This window comes from Gekko japonicus, unplaced genomic scaffold, assembly GCF_001447785.1.
Source record: "Gekko japonicus isolate JY-2015 unplaced genomic scaffold, Gekko_japonicus_V1.1 scaffold283, whole genome shotgun sequence".
Taxonomy (NCBI): Eukaryota; Metazoa; Chordata; class Lepidosauria; order Squamata; family Gekkonidae; genus Gekko; species Gekko japonicus.
In genome coordinates, this window is record NW_015166429.1 from 473541 (window position 1) to 494392 (window position 20852).

The following is a 20852-nucleotide window of genomic DNA, read 5'->3' on the forward strand; positions in this document are numbered from 1 at the left end:
GGGGGCTGCCGGGGGGGGGGATAGTGCAGGAAAGGAGATACAGGGGAAAGTGAGGTGCCCTCTGTATGTCCCAGCAGGTTCCGCACCACACAGCTGGGTGCTGCAACCCTCACTGTGAAACTTAGCCACAGTGTTCCCAGGTAGAGGTTACAAGAAGGATGGAAGGAGGGACAGCTGGGGCAGATAAAGTTAGGTTGACTGGTGACTGGAAGGAAACAGGGAAAGCTGAGAATATTGGGGATGTCAGGAGGAAAGAAAGAGGAACTAGTGGGGGAAAGGGGGTAGAGGGTAAAATGAGGTGCCTCCACAATTCCTTACAGCTTCCCCCCATGCAATTGGCTGGCACCACACAACTCAGCCTAGCATAGCAGCAAGCACCACACAAGGAAAGACTGCCAGGGGGAGGAAAAGAGGGAAAACTGAATACAGGGGGGCAGATAAAAGAAGGCTGGCTAGTGGATGGGAAGGAAAGAAGGAAGCAGGAAAGAAGGAGAGGCTACGGGGCCTTTTAGGGAAGGGAAAGAAGAGGAAATACTGGGAGAAGGGAAAATGAGATTCCCTCTGGAAATCCTTGTGGGTCCCCACTGGTACATATAAATAAATGGTGAACAAAACGACTGAAGGCATTTGATCATTTGCTGCTGCTGCATAAAGGCTGGATAAAACACTGTTGGCTAAGTCTTCCAAAATGGAACAGTGTGGAAAATCAGAAATATGAGCATTTATTATAACAAAAGCGGTTGATTGATGGGTGCATTACCAGAATAGCTTTTTATATATATATATAGCTAGATTTAGATAGACAGACAGACAGAGATAAAGATATACACTACTCTTGTACTGTAATATAGTAGTTGTGTAGTATCCATCATGCCTACTAGAAGGGCCTGAAAGCAGAACATTTTTCATACAAGCAGGTTTCTACAGGGTCACTTCGAACATGGAACCAAACCTGTTCACAGCACCCCATTCAGAGACCTTCCTATTCAATTTTAAATTACATTTACATAGATGGAGTATTTTGAGCTTGTTGTCTGTTTGAAAAAATACTGACTAGCACTGGTGAGGATGTTGATAATACAATAATGGTAACAGTCAAAAATGGACTCCACAAAAATCTCTACAAGCCTGAATCACATTTGCTTTTAAACATGCATGGTTCCGAACTTCACTGAAATAACCAAAATAGCATGAATCCTACCCTTAATTCACAGTCTTCATTTACAGCTAGGTTACTGGGCTTCAAGTCCTGCATCAGAACAGAGAGAGTATTAGTATAGTAACTATACCACTGCCACAAACCTGACTGATAATTAACCTACTGTATTATAGCACTAACACAATGCCTTACCCGGTGAATGATCCCAGCTGAATGAATATACTATAGGAAAAACAGAAACAGGGAAGGTCAGTAATTGAAGTCAAACATGAGTGGTTAAAGACAGCTATTAGCCATAACCCATGCTGGATGAGCTCTTTCTACAGAGCAAAGGTTTAGGGCGGCCTGCATCTGTGCGGCAAGCAGATAGTTTTTCAGATGAGAAGCAAAAATGAGTATCATACCCTGTAAACAATTTCAGATATGGGAATTCAAATTAAAATTTCAACCAGATATATCCTTGGGAGAGAGTCAAGGGAAAGGAAAGGGTGACCCATGTTTCCATCCCAGGGAATCTACCGGCTCAGATAGTCGTCTTCATCTCCATCCCTAGCACACTGCATTCTGAGTGGCAAACAAGCGGGTACATTTGTGTAAAAACAGAACTGACCCTCAAAACTGAAGCAGTGCAGCAGATCTTTTACCAGACAGTCCCCACCCTCTAAAGCAACTTGTTCAACATCCTGAAGGTCTTTGCTGCCTAGTGAGTGGAGCATCACTGGGTTCTCATTTCTCTTCGATTCTAAATGGTAAAGGGATGGCAGGACGCGAGGTGACATTTGGCTCACTGCGGAACCAAAGCTTACAGACAGCTCTTCACAAGATTATGGTTACTACACTGGGATGGGGGGGGGCAAATAATGGCAGTTAATTTCCACTTTCATAATGCTGTCCTCTCTTCTTCTTTTTCTTAAAAAAAGAATTTTTATTTTCCACAAAACAACACACAAAAGGGAATATTTGCTCAATTTCTTTACATTCTTCTTAACGTGCATATACCTAGTTACTTGTAATTTTCATCACCTTATCTTGTTAAATTTAAGATTTGCAAATATATTGGAAATATCTTTTTTGAGTCTTTAAAAGATTAAAATGTCTATGTTATCTTGTTAGTTTAATTTTCAAGCCACTTATAAAATCTTGTCCAAGTATTCTCAAATATTGTTTCTGATTGTCCTTTCAGAATCAAAATTGGATGACACTTCCACGCTGGATCCCTTCCAGTCCGGCTTCCGTTTGGGTTACGAGATGGAGACAGCACTGGTCGCCCTCACAGATGACCTCAGAGGCATCTGGATCGGGGCGGGATGGCAGTGCTGCTGTTGTTAGATCTGTTGGCGGCGTTCGACATGGTTGATTATCAGCTGCTCGCCCACCGCCTTGCCGACTTGGGGATTCGGGGGCTGGCCTTGCAATGGCTTGTCTCCTTTCTCCAAGGTCGGGGACAAAGGGTGGCACTTGGGGAGGAGATGTCCCGAAGGCACCCACTGGTTTGTGGAGTGCCCCAAGGGGCAGTGCTCTCCCCAATGTTATTTAAAATCTATATGCGCCCCCTTGCCCAGTTTGCCTGGAGGCATGGGCTTGGGTGTCATCAATATGCAGATGACACCCAGCTCTATCTGTTGTTGGGTGGTCAGTCTGGCTCTACCCCGGAAGATCTGGACCGGGCATTGCAGGACGTGGCGAGATGGCTTAGGCTGAGTTGGCTGAAATCCAATGAATCCAATGAAGACGGAGGTCCTTTGCCTAAATTGGAGCAGTCTGGGGTTAGGGGCCCCACTTCCAGCCTTCGGTGGGGCACCGTTGGTACTAGCGCCGAGGGTCAAGAGTTTGGGAGTGCTCCTGGATGCTTCCCTGACAATGGAGGCCCAGGTAACAGCCACTGCCAAAGCAGCCTTCTACCATCTTTGGCTGATTAGGCAGTTGGTCCCCTTCCTCGAACGCAATGATCTAGATTCAGTGATCCATGCTATGGTCACCTTGAGGCTAGACTACTGCAATGCTCTCTACATGGGGCTGCCCTTGGGGCAACTCCGGAAGCTGCAGCTGGTGCAAAATGTGGCAGCCAGGCTGTTGATGGGCCTCCCCAGGTGGGAGCACATCCAGCCTGTGCTGGTCATTGCACTGGCTTCCAATAGCGTTCCGGATTCGCTTCAAGGTGCTAAATGGTCTGGGGCCTGCCTACCTGAGGGACCGCCTTTCCCCATATGTTCCCCCAAGAGCACTGCGATCGGGAATGCAAAACCATCTGGCCCCCCCTGGGCCTAGTGATGCCAGGTTAGCGGTAACTAGGACCATGGCGTTCTCCCTGGCGGTGCCAACGTTGTGGAACAAGCTCCCTCATGAGATTAGAGCTCTATGGGACCTCCAGCAGTTCCGTAGAGCCATTAAAATGGAACTGTTTCGCCAGGCATTCCAATAAGAACCGATTACGCCGGTGGTGTCGCACTAGCACTTTATCATAGGATGTATTAGCTGGGGTTTTATGGAACTGTATATTATTTTGTAATTGTTGGTTTTAACCAAATGTTGGTTTTAAATTGCTTGTAATCCGCCCTGAGCCGCTTCGGTGGGAGGGCGGGGCAGAAATTTAATAAATAAATAAATAATACATAAATAAGTCTGACTGAACTGAATGTTGTCCTTATCACATCTTGAAAGACACAAGGAAATGGAAGATTTGTATTCACTTACCGTGAAGCTTCCTTCTCGGTGGTCCAGAGTGGGGCAGTCCTTGACTCCTTACTCCTGGGAAAGCAAAAAGCAGTGCTCCCCCCGGGTGGGTCACACAACTTCCGGTGCCTACAGGGCCTGAAGGAGCCCTCTACTGTCAAATACTGCTTTTGCCAAGGCTAGTTTGTTAATCCTATAGTACTTTGTAAAGGAATGGACAAATCTCCGTGTCACCACCTTACAAGTGACTTCTAGGGGTGGCAAGGCCCTATATGCCACCAATGTGACTGCCCCCCATAGAGTGCCCTGTGACCCCTACTGGAGGTACTAACCCCTACACCTTGTATGCCTGACGGATCCTTATCCACCTGCTCAGGGCAGAAATGGAGACCCTCTTTCCCAGGGACAACTGACTAACAAACCCAAACAAGGATTCAGTCTATCTCAACCCCCTGGTCCTGTCCATATAGAAAACTCAAAGCCCTGTGCACGTCCAGATGATGCCAGACCGTCACCATCTCATGGCCAGGGTTTGAAGAAAAGGAGGGAAGTACCATATCTTCCTATATATGGAACCAGGAGTTAACTTTTGGGGATGAACACTGGGGCTGGTCTGAGGACGACCCTGTCATCGTAGAAGGTACATAAATCTGTGTGTACCGACAAAGCTCTCAGCCCCAAAAACCTACGCGCTGAACTGATCCCCACTAAGAAATTGTTTTCAGAGTAATATCTTTCATGGGACATGATGCCATTGGTTCAAACAGCTCCTTGCATAGTGCTCACAGCACTGCATTTAAATTCCATGCGGAGAACCTGTGTACCGGTGGTGAATTGAGGAGGAAGGCCCCCCTCAAAAACCGCCATATGTGTGGGTGATGGGGAAAAACCTACCTTCCCTAGCCCCTCCAATCGTGGAAAGGGCCATTACCTGTCGCCTTAAGAGAACTAGTACTCAACCCTTTACTTGGACCCTGTTGGAGAAAAGCCATGCCCATCTGCGCCCGCATTGGGTCCACCCCTGCTCTCCACACCAGTTAGAAGATGTTTGTCAGGATCTGTCATATATTTTGGTCATAGAAAATTTTCTGGATGCCAAGAGTGTGGAAACCATCTCTGTCTCACATCCTAGAGCTGCTAACTGTCTCCTCTCAACCTCCACGCTGTGAGTTGTAGCATGTTCAGTTGCAGATGAACGGTCATCTCCTGAGATAGAAGGTCCCGTCTGAGAGGCAGCCACCATAGATCCTGTCTGGATAGGCTCATGAGGTCCTGGAACCCAGTCCTCTGTGGACAAAAAGGGTGCCATCAGAATCACATCTGCTCTTTAATCTATTGCCTGCTGTACCACTCTGGGAATTAGAGTCAGGAACGACAAGGCATAGAGTAGAGCTCTCGGCCATGCTAGGAACAGGGCGTCCATTCCTAGTGCCCCTTTCATGTGAGTTTTGGACGTAAACCTTTTTTTTTAACTTGATGGTCTGTCTCTTCGTGAAAGGATCAACCTCTGCCTTCCAAATCTTTCGCTATTCTGTTGGAAGGCGTCCCTCTGTTAACATGTTTCTCTTCCTGCCATATGTGTGGCCTTTAAGGACAGCACATGCTACTCTGCCCATTGCATCACTTGCATTGCTTCCCGGTGTAGCCGTTGGGATTGCATGTCTCCCTATCTGTTAATATAGACTTTCGTCATCATGTTATCCATTTGAATCAGAACATGACTGCCTACCAGTTGCGTCTGCAGGCAAGCCAGGGTCAACTTTATGGTCCCAAATTCCAGGGTGTTTCCGGCTTCGACCAGGTGTCTTGACCATGTGTCCCATGGGGTTCACTTAGAAGTATCCCTTCTGTGAACAGAGTTGGAACTAGCCACTACTGTAACTCTGTCCACACAGACTGTGGTAACTCTACCTTCTTGACTATCTTGTAGTCTATTTCCTTCTGGTAGTGAATAAAGAATAAAGGAATAAAGAAATACATATGAACTGTATGCCACGGTAGTAGATCTTGGCACGACACCATCATGCCCAGGAGACATACTAAAGTCATCACCTCGTGTCTAAATGTTCAGGACCTGATGAAAGATAAGTGAGAAATTTTACTAACCGCTCCTGGAGCAGAAGAACCCTGTCCTGTCTTGTGTCTATCCACACTCCCAAGTGTGTAATTACTTGAGTTGGCTCCAGGGTCCTCTTCTCCCTGTTAATAGCACAACCATGTCCCTGTAGTAAGGTAAAGGTAAAGGTTCCCTTGCTCAAAAGCCAGCCAAACCGACTCTAGGGTTGCGGTGCTCATCTCAGTTTCAAAGCCGAAGAGCCAGCGCTGTCCGAAGACATTTCCATGGTCATGTGGCCAGCATGACTAAACACTAAATACTTGGATTATAAAGTCCAAGTGTAGGCTCACCTGGTGACTGGACTCTGCCTGGATCAAAACGTCTTCCAAGTAAGGAAAACAGGACCACTCCTCTCAGACTTAGGAAGGCCACTAGTGTCCCCAGGACCTTGGAGAATATCTGAGGCGAGGACTTGAGTCCAGAGGGCGAGGCTCAATATTGGAAATGTTTGCTGTGATATGTGAACCTTAGAAATTTCCTGTGATTATCCCTTGTCAGGATGTGCGGATAGGCTTCCGCCAGGTCTATGGAGACCATGAAGTCCCCTGCATGTATGGAGGGAAAAAATAAATAAATGGACCTCAACATTTCCATCTTGAACTTTTGTGATTGCACATGTTTGTTGAGCCACTTCAAGTCCGAGATGCCCCTAGTGTTCCCATTCTTCTTGGTGATCGTAAAGGGATGGACTAAATTCCTAGCGAACTCTCTGTCTCGGCACCATCTCTATCACTCCAGTGTCCAACAGATGTTAGATTGCCTGTAACATCATCTTGTGTTTTTCCTGGTGATCTTTCCCATGAGATATCCAAGAAACGTTGCTTGGAACTCTTTTGAACTCTAGTGCGTAGCCATGAGCCAGCGTCTCCAGGAACCACTTGTCCGACACAGCCTGGTGCCACTGCCCAGAGAAAGCTATCCTCTTGCGCCTATATCTTCCATTTGTTGTTTATCATCACGACTGAGGTCTCAAAAAGACTGTGGTCTCCTTCTAGAATTCATATCCTTCTTCTTTGACGGTAGCACCCATGACTTGCCTTTGCCTTTCACCAAGTAACATTCCAGGCCTGCTCTTCAAAGGTTAACTCCCTTGAGAGATACCACTGCCACCTTGGTCCTTGTTGCTGGATCTGCATTCCGGTGTCCCAGCCACGTATTTCTCCTGGCCGTTGTACGACATGCCATAGCCCTCGCTGTGAGTTGTATGGCATCCAAAGAGGCTTCTGTCGCAAATGCTGTGGCTAGAGCTATCTGTTTTAGCTCATCTTTAAGGCTCTTTGGTATGTCACTGTCTACAGAAGTTAGCTCTGAGGCCCACAGGTAGGCCACTTGAGCAAACAGGGATCCCATAGCTGATACTCTAAGGGAGATGGCAAGCGCCTCAAAAAAACTCTACGCAGTGCCTTTGCAACTCCCTTGTCTTTTTTGGGAGTCCATCAGCATCCACGGGAAACAGAGAAGTAGACACTTATAAGTTAATTGAATCATCCACCATAGGAAGTTTGAACTTCTTTGTGGCTCCTGGAATAAGAAAGCAGAGTTTATTAAACACTGGGTTTCCCAGACTTTGGATAGGCTGGGTGTTCCCATACTGCCGTAATGATATTATATAATGCCACAGGAAGCGGCACACTTGGGAATGGCTTTGTCAGAGCCTACAGGAAAGAACCCAGGAACCTCCTTGTCTTCCTGTATCTTTGGAGAGTATGTAAACTCTAGTGCCCTCATGACCTTAGCCCATATTCTATTATAGAGATTAGGAGCAAGAGTCTAGATTGAATGACAGGCACCCTTTTCTTTCTCCTGCTCTAATAGTTCACCTTTTTTCTGGCACTATGCTTGGGAGGCCTGTATTTCTAGGAGGAGGGCTGCCCTCTATACTGGGGCTCCTGTCTCTTTTAGCAGAGAGGACAGTAGCCTAGGAAGAAGCTGCCTGTTGCCCTAGACCAGTGAAGTCTCTCTCATTTCCTCTCTAAGCCAGGAGAGAAATTTGACTGGGCTTCCTCTCCTGAGGGCTCAGTATTTTGGGAGGCTATATTGGTAATCTGTGAAGGGTTAAGACTCTCTGTGCCTTGGGAGCTAGATGTTCCTGCCTTCTCAGCCATTTTAGGGGAACCTGAAAGTGAGCCACCATCACTCTCCTAACAGAGCCCCAAAATGGAGCCCTACCCCACCCACATCAGCTGAATCAGGTGGGGAAGAAGTAGGCTGTCTATTGTTGCTCCCTTTCCCAAAGGCCCAGCAATAAGGACTGTAAAATGTCCCTGCTAGAGACCTGACCCATGGACCAGAAGCAATTTGTCCTTTTAAAGAACCTCCTATCCAGATCCAGAAGAAAGGAGTAAAGGGCGGGGAAAAGAAAACTGGAGGAGGGGGGGTAATCCTCTTTCTCTCTCCCCCTCCACACCTTGCCAGTTCTCAATGGATACAGTCCTACCATGGTTCAGCTGACCGGGTAGACTGCACAGGAGACACGTCCCTCCTCGCCATGATCTGGAACAAGAAGGGGGCTCCATTCCAATGCCGAAAGGGACGGCGACAGAGATTCTGCACCACCCTCGGCTGCCTCTCTTGCCTCTGCTCTCCCCAGGCTCTTCACTGAGCGTCTGTCCCCCAAACCGCCGAACACCGCTGCGGCTGGATGGGGGGGGGAAGAGCAGTTTACCGCTGCATTCCAAGCAAGGTCCGAGGCATTCCTCTCGGTGCCACAACCGCCTGGGGGCCTCCCAGGACAGCTGGCGCCGGATCCATTGTAATTCGAGGCCTGCAGCTCTCTAATATGTTTTAGGGCTGGAAGGTAAGTACCTTCTCCCATTGCCCTTTAGGTCTCCACTTCTTCTTCTGACCTTCTGGTATCTTCTGGGATCTTCGTGCTCTTCAGAGCACAGCCAGTACATCCTGCTCAGAAGGCAGGGCCAGTAAGACTGGGGATCAGAGGATAAGCCCCTCCCCTCTGGGATCAAAGTTTGCCGGCCCTGCCTACGGAAGGGGGAGCTGCTTTCCCAGGAGTAAGGAGTCAAGGACTGCCCCACTCCTGGACCACCGGAGAAAGTAGTTGTGCTATTGCTGGGTTTTTACTTTTGACTCTGCAAGGCGATATGAAGCCATGCATCCTCTACAACCCTGTGAAGAATGAACCTGTGAGTCCCTTTCTGCATACATTCTTCATAGGTTATTCATCTGTCCTCTATCCAAACGGAATCTTTATTGTCTTGGTACTCAGGAATGGATTATCCGAAGCCCCCTTTCTATTAACCTATGTCTGTAAAACCTTTTTGTTTCAAAGAGCATTTAACAGTTTTTCATGCACGCTTAAATCAATTGATTAACTGCGTGTTTTGACATCATCGCTTTGGTCTGTAATGTTGTGAGGATACAATGAGCAGAAGAGGGCTCACACCTACAGCCCCAGTGCTTCCAATAAAGGGCTTTAATTCCCTCTACCTCAGAGGATCTCTGCTGTGCTATCCCTCCTTAGACCTTACCCAACTAAAACAATTGTACCTCTTATATAGGTATGTCGTTTTAGCAATGCAGTCCTAAATAAAATTACACTCTTCTAAGACTACTAAACCAAATGGTCTTAGAAGGGTGCAACTTTTCTTAAGACTGCACTGTAATCTACTTAAATAATACTTGCAGGGTATTTCTACACCCTGGTTGTCCATTTTTGGCAGTATGTAGAAGAAAAATGGCCCCAGAACGTTTCCCTTTTAAGAGACTGTCACTTGTACAGTAATAACACTGTCTCCAAAGTACAGTCAGTTACCATTTACACTTTCTGTAATCAAAAACAAAAAAAACAGTAAGGGGTGAAAAAACCCCCACAGAAATCCATGCATTTTGCCACTGGGATAGGGTTTCCCCCCACTGCAGCCCACGTAATGGCGGGTAGCAACCTGAGAAAGGGCTTTCTTAGTTGGCGCACCAAAACTTTGGAACTTCCTCCCCAGGGGGATTCATCTGTCTCCATCTATCAGTGTCTTCCACCAGCAGATGAAGACTTTTTAAATTTAATTTGGCATACCCCCAATAACCATTGTTGGCCTTCCTCTCTGATTCTGATATTGTTTATTTGTGTTCTGATGGAATTGTTGCATAACTTAAAGTTATTTTTAATTGTTCAAATGTTTTAATGTTTTTATGTTTCCACCTGATCGGGTGGAAATGCAACGTAAGTATGTTTTAAATAAACAAATAATGCATTGGGGTAGAAAAGCACTACAGAATTTCATTAAGAAAACCATGATCCAGGGAACCAATTTAAGTGTATTGGAGAGATACATGACTTCCTGCCAACCTAGAGAATATTTACCTCTCTACCGAGAGATTTGGGGCAGGAAAAACACCTTGAGTATAAAAAAGAATTATTAATTTTAGATGCTTTTAAATGTTTTCCTTTGAAATTCATGAATGCCTGTGTATCAAATCATAGTTTTTATTATACCAAATTTTAAAAAACCCAAATTATAGCTTTCTAAAGGAACCATACTGGCGTGAATTATTCAATATGCACAAGGGGAGGGGTGAATCTATGCAAACAAAACATTCTGTCCTAAGTCAAAGTATGTTTTCAAGCATTGGATGTGGTAGTACTGTAAAATACAACAATTACTGCCAATAACAGCTTTCTGGGACTTTTTCTGCTCCGATACATAGGAATTTGGCTTGCAGTACAAATTATATCCCAATATGCAATATGTGTAGTAAACGTCTTACAATGTTGTTAGAAAGTTAAAACAAATTATTACAAAATTATCAATGTATGTGCAATAAAAATTAACCACAGAGAGATTCCAGCTTTTTTGAGACCTTTTAAATATCAATCAGCTTTTACCTTAAGTCCTCGAAGTAACTGGTATATAAGAAACTGTATATGGTCATCTGTCAATTTCTGGCACTTCACAATATTGTTCAGGTCAGCACCCATTAAATTTGTGACAAGATACCTATGCAAAAGAAAAAAGATTGCATGACATTTAAATCTACTTCTTTACAGAAAAAGGCAATTAAAATGTGATTAATAGCATTTAGTGCTATTACAGAAAGTCATTAATCAATGACATGAAATATATGACCAAACCCTATTTCATCGTCATCAATATGAGAAAATCATACTGCCTGCTCTAAGAAATAACATAGAGGTTGATCCAGTCAAAATACAATATTTTTAAGTGTTATCTCTTTCAGAGAGAGAAAGTTAAGGTTAACTTTCACACTGAAATCCACAGGCCTTACACATGCTTTACTTTGGCCGGATCATGTCCATGGTGTTCCTGTGGCATTCCCACTGTTCACCTGTATGTCAAACTTTACTTACACTTCATTAAAATTTTCTATTGATGCTGCAGGTGTAAAAACATCTAGTAATCCTATAACCTGAAACAGAAGAGATGACATTTTATCTTGAGAAATGCAAGTGGCAACTCGATGTGTTTGCTATCTGTATCTACACATTTCTGTCGTCAGGATACTGGCAACAGTAGAACAAAAGGGCTAAATGCATTTAAACTCATGAAATTTAGTGCATCCAACTTTACACCATATGAGCAAATCAGGATTTCCATTGTGTCCCCTCCAGTATCTTGAGCCCGTCTTATCTCCACATTCATGCATTTGGCAGATAGACTCCCCAGTTATCCAAGCCTTTGGCCACTCCCCATGCTTCTGAAAGGCTTCAGGCCTCTTCATTTCTAAAATGTTGCATGTACATCAATATGATTAAAGACACGTTTATGCCTCCCCCCCCACAACTTTTTACAATGTTGGACACCTGCTTCATGACGAAAAAGGAAGATGGATACGCAATACCTCAATCTGGCAACCTATTAGGATCATTCCAAACTGACTTCTGCTGTAAAAGCACTAGAGTGGAATGACCTGAGCTCAGCCTAGGATCCTGCAGAGATCCCAGAGAAAATGTTTGTGTGTGGGGGTGTTCTATTTGCTCCAAGAACATCAATGGTTCAAGCCCGCATTTATATTCTGCTGCTCCGCTTAATAACTGTTGTTAGGTGAACAATACAGCAGCCCTTGTCTGGCTCCAGATAGTTGTGACAGTGACTGGTACAGCAAGGAGAATGTGCATTGTGTCCAAATCTGTCATATGTACTGAAGAAACGCGTATACAGGGCAATACACATAGTGAGAGAGAAGGCTCAGGTAGACAAGCTCCCCATCTACCCCATTACGACCAGATGCTCTGGCACTGTCTTCTTTGCCTGTGAATGCACATCCCAATGTGGTCAACTGTGCTCATGTTCAGAGGTTCCATCCACATTGTAAGAAACACGGTTCTAGTAACAGGCTTACAAGCATGCAGGTTGCACATACAGAGGTGCTCTATCAAAGCTGGAACAAAAATGCCCAGGATAGGGGCTGGTGGGTGGGGCAGAGCCAAAGAATTCAATCCTGTACTTCATACCAGCAATGATCCCATTTGTATTACCATGCTAGTAAATTCTATTTTTAAGTGCAAGACTAAATTAAGGAATTTGGGTACAGGAGACAGAGGATTACAACCAGTGGTTCAAACAATCTTGAGTTATTGAAGTGTATAGTGATGCACATGTGCTTTCTGATGATGATGATGATGATATGAAAGATGAGCTACATGTGCTCTATTAACAATACTCATGACCCAGTCTCTTCACTCACATTTTCATGTTTCATATGCTTGAGTAATCTAAGCTCCCGGTAAGTCCTTCTGGCATGGATAAGGGATTGGAAAGGTCTCGAAAGCTTTTTGACTGCCACCTTCTGTCTTGTTTTGGTATCATATGCTGAACTGAAACAGAATAAAGGGGGTTTTGTTTTGGTTTTGTCATCTATAGTTTTCTGACTTTGAAATCTATCTTTGAGACAATGTCCTTTTCATTCATTTCTTACAGACTGTATATATATTTAAACATCAGCCCACTGTAAACAAATAAACTGTGTTCTGGTGAGTGGAAAAAATAAACCAGTTAACACTTCAGACACTGAAATACCTCATCTGAATGAACTGTGACTATGCGAAGCATAGATATATGAATGACAGACAGATCCTAGCACAAGGTATCTTGCACCAGTTCAGTGTTGCAGATTATGAATTATAATGTTGGAACAGTGAATCTGCCTGAGGAAATAGAGCCATAATCAAAGCCTTGCATGGATATGATATGAAGCAAGGGGGGGGGGAAAGAAAGGTAAATAAACAACAAATGTAACTATGTCAACAACAGCATGAACAAGCATGCATTAGTCAAGTCTGTCATATACCCAACTGAGCAGCCAATCTCCTCTAGGCTAAAAAGATTATTTCCCCTGGAGGTAGTGGCAGCTTTGGAGGGTGGACTCTATGGTATTACTCCCCACTGAAGTCCCTTCACTACCCAAGTCCCACCCTTTCCAGTCTCCATCCCCAATCTCCAGGCATTTCCCTATGTGGAGCTGGCAACCCTACCCAATAGCAACATGAGTGACAAATCTGAAAGTCAGCACCATCCACAGACCACAGGGTGCATCCCAATAAGAGGATGCCATTAGCTTGCACTTGTATACTATGCAACGCAAGGATCAGCCCTTTTTTGCTATCTTATTTTTTTTTGCTACTTATGGCGTGGGGGGTTTTCAAGGGAAGAGACAGAGGTAGTTTGCCATTGCCTACATAGCAACCCTGGACTTCTCTGGTACTGGCTAGGGCTAATGCTAATTAGCTTCCAAGATCTGACAAGATCTATCCAGGCCCCAGCGACCAGACACAGATTAGGCAATACCATGATGTTTACCAGCTTCAGTTGCTCTCCAAGTAACCAGAGCACATAGGTTGAACGTTCAACATTACTGAATAAACACTGAACAAAAAGCTGAATTAAAGAAAAACATACACCACATAATTATTAAGACCAACCTAAAACAGCATGTGAGTTTTCAAGTTCTCAGTCTACTTATTGAAAGAGGGGGGAGGCATCTTTCAGGCCATATTGTTAAGTTTCCTTTGTGTACATCCCAGGGGATATCTGAAGGATGCTTAACTGATTTCACAGGCCACTCCATGTGGCTAGTTGGTAATATCAGACAGCACACTGGTATGCTGGGAAGAAGAAACGAAAAATGGAAGCATGTAATTGCAAAGTTAAATACCAGCAGTTAGTTAACTACCTCCAATGAAGAGTTCTGAAGAACTCAAAAGCTTGCACACTGTTTTGTGTTATTTTGGTTGGTGTTCTTAAAAAGTACTATATGGCTTTTGGTTTTGGACCAATGTGGTTGCCTGTAGCCTCTTTCCATGTCAAACAAAAGCTGAGTCCCCTTTAGAAAAGTTTACCTCACTACCTGTGTGCATCTTTCATTCATTCTCTCATGACAATTACCCTCTGCATGAAGATGCATTCCCAGCAAAGCAGTCCTTCTTGTAATAACAACACAAGGATTATCCCCAGGTAATAGCCTTCTCCCATCTGCCATAACAGAGAACCAGAGAATTAGCTTAGTTAATTTGGCTTTTTATCTCCCATGACTCCAATTCAAGACTCCCTGGGGAACACTACGATTTGAATTTTGGGCCCCTGGTGAACAGACAGGAGCCTCTATCAATTACAGAGTCTGCCACACTGTCTAGTAGCACCAAGTGTTAATTGAGCCTGCCAAACACTTGTATGCTGTATGTAATCTTTATATGCGGACCAGTAATTAAAATTCAGCAATTTACAATGCTATAAAGTTTGCCTTAGGCGCCACTGATAATAAACGAGCCCAATACAAATGCATGTGCTTTAGGCTTTGATCAATTTAGGCCTTGATTATTCAAGAACTTACAACTCTTTTGTGGATTTCCTTTCATAGCTGCCAATATTTTAAAGTATGTAGTTCCACCCTTCTGACCTCAAAGTTGCCTTTTTTACCATAATTACCACCATTAAGTTTCACCACATTTCTCACCCTTGACTCATGCTGAAAATAAAGGCAATAAAACTAGGATTCTGCTTCTATGTACACTCGCCACAATAAAACTGACACATACTGCACACGAGTGTTCTAATGTTAACACAAAGTTTAGCCAGTGAGGGGGCCAAATTATTGTTTCTGAACTGAGAAATATTCCATGTGACAGGAGGGGAACCCAATGCAGGCACCACTTTTTCCATCATTAGACAAAAGGAAGCTCTTCTACATTCAGAGTTCTATATGTACGATAGAAGCCCCTTGGAGAGCTTAGGACTGTACTCATTTCATGCTCTAGGATCAGTGTACCTGAAAGATGACCGTTTCTTATGTGTCCCTGCCTGTCTGCTGCAGTCATCACCTGAAACCCTCTCCTGTGTTCTCTTACACACTGAAACCAGAAGGCCATGCACGGGAGACAGGGTGTACAGGATTCTGCCCCCACGCCTGTCTAGGAATGAGGGAAAAACTCCTATATGTTTACAATACATTAACAACAATACCCAGCTCTAGCCCCTCCTCAGAGATGCACCCTTAAGGTTCAATGGTAGCGTGCAGCCAGCTAGGCACAGGGAATTTAGCCTTGGAGTCCAGTTACCCATCAAGCAGACAGGATTTATAAACAAGAGTAAAGTTTATTTAGCACAGACTTGCATCAGACCACGAGAATTCTACAATAAGAAAGGCTAAGCAATGTTTTGCCTAACTACACAATAAGAAGCATATTTACCAACATCAGGTAGGGTCCAAGAGTCAGTATTGTCCATTGGGATAGTCCAAGTATCTTGAGAAACAAGAGTTTCATCTTTGCAAGCATGCAGCCATGTGCTCAGCTCCAAAGCAACTCTTTGTCTCTCCCAAAAAGCACATGACAGAGACAAAGCATTTCAGGGATAAGTCCACAGAACAGGGGATAGGCTAGGTCTGGGGAACACCCTCTGCAGTCAATGATCCCCAGAGTCCAACCCACCCTTGGGCCTACGTGCGTTTCTGACATGCTTCGGTAGGGCCATTTGGTTTATGGCATGGCAATTGACCAAATGGTCAGTCATCTGGCTTGCATAGGAAATCAGAACAACAGGAGGTCAGCAAGATACATTCCAAGGGGGAAGCATGAAGCCTATAGAAATAAATTTTTCTATACACAGGGCCTTCCTGGTACTTTCCCTGTATTATAGAAATGTATGTTCCAGGCTTTCCCCCAGGCCTTTTAATTTATTTTTGTATTCATTTTACTTCATTTATACATTGCCTTTCTCCCCAACATAAGAACATAAGAGAAGCCATGTTGGATCAGGCCAATGACCCATCCAGTCCAACACTCTGTGTCATACAATTGTCCAAACCCAGGTGCCATCAGGAGGTCCAGAAGCCCTCCCGCCGTTGCCCCTCAAGCACCAAGAATACAAAACATCACTGCCTCAGACATAGTGTTCCATCCATACCTTGGTGCTAATAGCCACTGATGGACCTCTGTTCCATATGTTTATCCAATCTCCTCTTGAAGCTATGTTTACAGCCCCCACCATGTAGTGCAGCAGTGAATTCCACCTGTTAATTATTCTTTGGGTGAAGAAGTCCTTCCTTTTATCTATTCTAATTTTACTGCTCATTAATTTCATTGAGTGTCTGTGAGTTCTTGTATTGTGAAAAAGGGAGGGAAAGACTTCTTTCTCTACCTTCTCTATCCCATGCATAATTTTGTAAACCTCTTATCATGTCACCCCTCAATTGTCATTTCTCCAAAGCTCAAGGGCTGTATCTTCTTTAACGTTTCTTCATAGGGAAGGCATTTCATCCCTTTAATCATTTTAGTCTCCCTTTTCTGCACTTTTTCCAATGCTATAATAACTTTTAAAAGGTGTGGTTACCAGAACTGCACACAATATTCCAAAGAAGGCCATAACATAGATTTATACAGGGGCATTATGATACTGGCTGGTTTGTTTTCAATCCCATTCTTAACAGTCCCCAGCACAGCATTTGCCTTCTTTACTGCAGTCACAAACTAAGTTGACTTTTCCGTGAGTTATCTACCACAACTCCAAGGTCTTTCTCCTGTTCAGTTACCATCAGTTCGGACCCTATGGTTAGGATTTTATGGTTTTTTTATGGTTAGGATTTTTGGCTCCAATGTGCATTACTTTGCACTTGCCCATGCTGAACCTCATTTGCCACACTGACGCCCACTCAGCCAGCCTCAACAGATCCCTCTGGAGCTCCTCACAGTCCTTCCCGGTTTTCACTGCCCTGAACTATTTAGTGTCATCCACAAACTTAGCCACTTCACTGCTTACTCCCAACTCCAAATCATTAACAAACAAGTTAAAAAGCACAGGACCTAGTACTGAGCTGCAGTACCCCACAGCTTGCCAGCTTTCACTGTGAAAACTGCCCATTTATATCCACTCTATTCCTATTAACTAACCAGTTTTTAATCCACAAGAAGCCTTGTCCTCTTATCCTGTGACTGCTGAGCCTTTGATGAGGAACTTCATTAAAAGCTTTCGGAAAGTCTAGATAAACAACATCTACTGAGTCACCCTTGTCCACAGAACCCAAAGCAGCTTGCAAACTGATGGATATTAACACCCCGTATTGTAATGATGGTGGGGGGAGAGCACTGACTGAGAAAGGACTTCCTTAAGGCTACCTAGTAAGTTTGCAACACAAAGGAGATTTACACTAGTCTGCTGCATCTCCTTCCCCCCCCCCAAAAAAAGTGAGACGCATTTAACTCCTATAAAAATTAATGGGAGTTTATTACAAAATGAGACACTTGAATACTATTCAATTTGCTGAGAGCTGAGCAAGCTTCACCACTGCCTGAATTGTACTTATGGATGTAATTACACACTCATTTACAATTCCACTCATTCATATCTGAAAGCTGGATTGTAACCTTTTGTTTTTGTTTCAGTGGACAGAAAAACAGGTTTATAGCTGGAACTTCTAAGTATATTTTAACGTGCTTTAGAGTGGGCAGCCGTAATATTACTATTTTTAGAGCTGGGGGAGGAGTTCTTTGCTTCTGCTCTCTCTCTCTCTCTCTCTCTCTCTGTTCCCTATACCCTCCCCCCCAAAGCCACCATCTCCTGCCCCATGTTCATGTACAACCCTTCACAAAACCTTGAAATTCTGTGACAATGGCTTGGATCCTACCAGATTTTTCACTCCATCTTACTTACTCCTCTTCCTTACTTCAGCCCCCTATAGCATCCGCCTTTTACCCCTGCAGGTTCCACCATTCCCAGCACAGTAATTTTGGTGATCAAAGGGGACATTCTCTCTCTCTCTCTTTTCTTTAAAATGTTTTATTGAACATTTCAATATAACAATAATAAAACAAGTATAAAGAAACAAAAATCTCTACAAACTATTTTGTCACTACAAAGGGAACATTCTCTTTCTCTTTTCACCTGTGGAAAAACTACCTGGATCCAGCTCATTCTCTTGTGTCCAGTGTGACTAATTCCATACCACTGAGAATGAGTGTTGTTTTCACATAATGCTGGGGAAGCTGGGTCTACCTACGTCAAGCACATGGGCCTAGCCCACCTCACAAGGGTGACTTGCCTAAACTCCTTGGTGGAAAGGAAGGATAAAATATAATAACAATAATAAATAAACCATCATCAACAGCTGGAGCGGACAGGGAAGTGTAAATGGCCCTGGACCAAGCCAAGCTGAGTAGCCCCTGTGGAGCTATAAGCCAGTGGTGCAGAGATCAATCAACTCAGCAGTGCAAACAATGGCTATTCGCTCACCCATTGCGCCCTCCTGAAAACTATATGGTTCCCCCCCGACGATGTGGGCCACGCCCCCAACCTGAGCACGTAGCACGTCACTTCCAGTGACGTGCTGCCGGCGCGCCCCTGACAAACTCCCGGACACCAGTGAGGCTTCCCTGCTCTGAGGGGTGAGTCTACTTGGCCACCCTAGAATACAGTGGGAAATTTGTTTCACAGAGAAAAGGTGAGAGGGTGAGGGACTATGGCCCATTACGCACACACAACTTACTGCAGTTTTTCAGAGCATTAAGCCTTTAATCTTGACTTTGGGTTCTGTGCCTGCCTTATGCACCATTCTTTTTTTTCTGGTGTATTTATTCTGCAGCTACAATTTTTTTTTTTTAAACACCACTTTTCTAAATCTGAGTGGAACACCACTTGTGACATGTGGGGGGATAGTGTCCAAAGTTTTAAAAAAAACTTTTCACAATGGCCCTATCTCAGCTGTGCAGTAGCATCCACAAAGCGCCTCCCATTTAAATCCTCGTAGTTCAGGTTTTGCACATGCATTTTAGTGTTAATGAATGAAAGGGAACAGAATGGAACACAGGCAAAAGGGGAAAACCTGATGTTGAAATTGACAAGACTTTTTTGAAACTGACAAGCAGCTGGAAAGCTCCATTTTCCATACTGCTGAGCACTAGGGGATTCTCTGCTGTGTTGTCGGCCACTGTTAAAAATGCACGATCTCATAATATGGAGGAAAATGCAATTAAATGTAACTGGGGATGGTTAAAAGGGTTAAAAGGTTGACACAGTTCATAAGAAGTACAAAGATGAAAAGTCTGAATGAAGTATAAAAAGCTAGTTGGAGATCTCCTCTCTTGGGTTTTTAGTTAGTAGTGGGTTCTTTACTTTCTCCCTTATATGTAGCTTTCCCTTTCCCTTTTTTATGTTCTAGTTTTTGTAGTGTTTAAAAAATCAATTAAAAAATTCCCTCCGGGGGCTTAAATACATATATATATATGGAGGAAAATGCTGAGTGTAGAGAACGCATGGTAGAACCCACTGACACTGGCATTGCAAGCTGTGATCATCAGCAACATGTGTGTGTGTGTACTTATGCAAAGTTGCTGGCAACTCCACCACACTTTGCACAGGGCTGCAATTTGTATGGGGGAGGAGTCCTCTGGCAGAAGCTCTGGAGAGCTTTTCTAGGCTGTGCCACTAAATTGAAAAAGGGGGATATTTTTGTTGAAGCACTAGCGCAGCTGCATAGTAATGCTGATTTCCTGACCCTTGAAAATTTGCGTGGTTTTCTCATCGTGATTCTCTCATTTGATCCTGCACGCTGGTTGTGATCTTGGCAGTTTTTAAAAGCCTGTCCTGTGCAGTTTGCATTCTGTAATCCAAATGGATTGATCCCAAGTGATTCTTAAGTTCAGCGGTTTGCAGAAGGTCCATGTGACTCAGCTGCCATTTTAATGTTAGGCTTCCAGAGACTGCCAAAATGGTTCCCCCAAAAAACTTTGTTCACTAAAGCATTAAAGGGTAAAATGTTTTCAAAGCTTTAGGCTTCCCATTCTAGTCTCTCTCTCTCTCTTTACATCGCATATCAAACTCATTCCGCGCTGACAATCCCTCCCCCTTATTTTGTTTGCATGCAGCACTGAAATCTTTTTTTATTATTTGCACTGGGGACACTGTCATTTGCTTCCTCTCCAATCCCCCTTTCAAGAAGAAGAAGAGGAGATTGGATTTACACCCCACCCTTCACTACCCAAGGGAGTCTCAGAGTGGCTTACAAACTCCTTTCCCTTCCCCTCCCCACAACAGACACCTTGTGAGGTAGGTGGGGCTGAAAGAGATCGGACAGAAACTGCTCTTTTTCAAGAACAGCTCTTATCAGAGCTATGGCTTGCGCAAGGTCACCCAGCAGGTGCAAGTGGAGGAGTGGGAATCAAACCCGGTTCTCCCAGATTAGAGTCCACGCACTTAACCACTACACCAAAGTCAATACCAGCAGGGAACAAACCCTCGCACAGCTCCTTTTAACCCCCCATCTTAATTTTTTTATTCAGTGATCCGAGACTAGCTATAGTCTCATATCACTAGACTCGTGCCACTTGTAAAAATATATATAAAAAATTAAACCAAGGGAACAATGGGGGGAGGATGGCAGAAGGTGCAGAGTGGGCAGAACAACCTCTATGTGGGCGGGTGAGCTGGCCCGTAGCTAACATGGGGC

General features: G+C 44.2%; 1 protein-coding gene across 1 annotated transcript in view; it reads right to left on the minus strand.

The window, feature by feature from the left end:
* MAPK11 (mitogen-activated protein kinase 11) overlaps positions 1 to 20852 on the minus strand; it is a 59618-nt gene that overhangs the window by 18247 nt on the left and 20519 nt on the right. The window contains exons 2-6 of the mRNA XM_015411814.1: positions 12606 to 12735; positions 11269 to 11327; positions 10786 to 10897; positions 1352 to 1381; positions 1202 to 1249 (exon numbers count right to left, since the gene is read on the minus strand). Of these exons, the coding sequence (XP_015267300.1) occupies positions 1202 to 1249; positions 1352 to 1381; positions 10786 to 10897; positions 11269 to 11327; positions 12606 to 12735 (379 nt within the window). The remainder of the gene's footprint in view (positions 1 to 1201; positions 1250 to 1351; positions 1382 to 10785; positions 10898 to 11268; positions 11328 to 12605; positions 12736 to 20852) is intronic.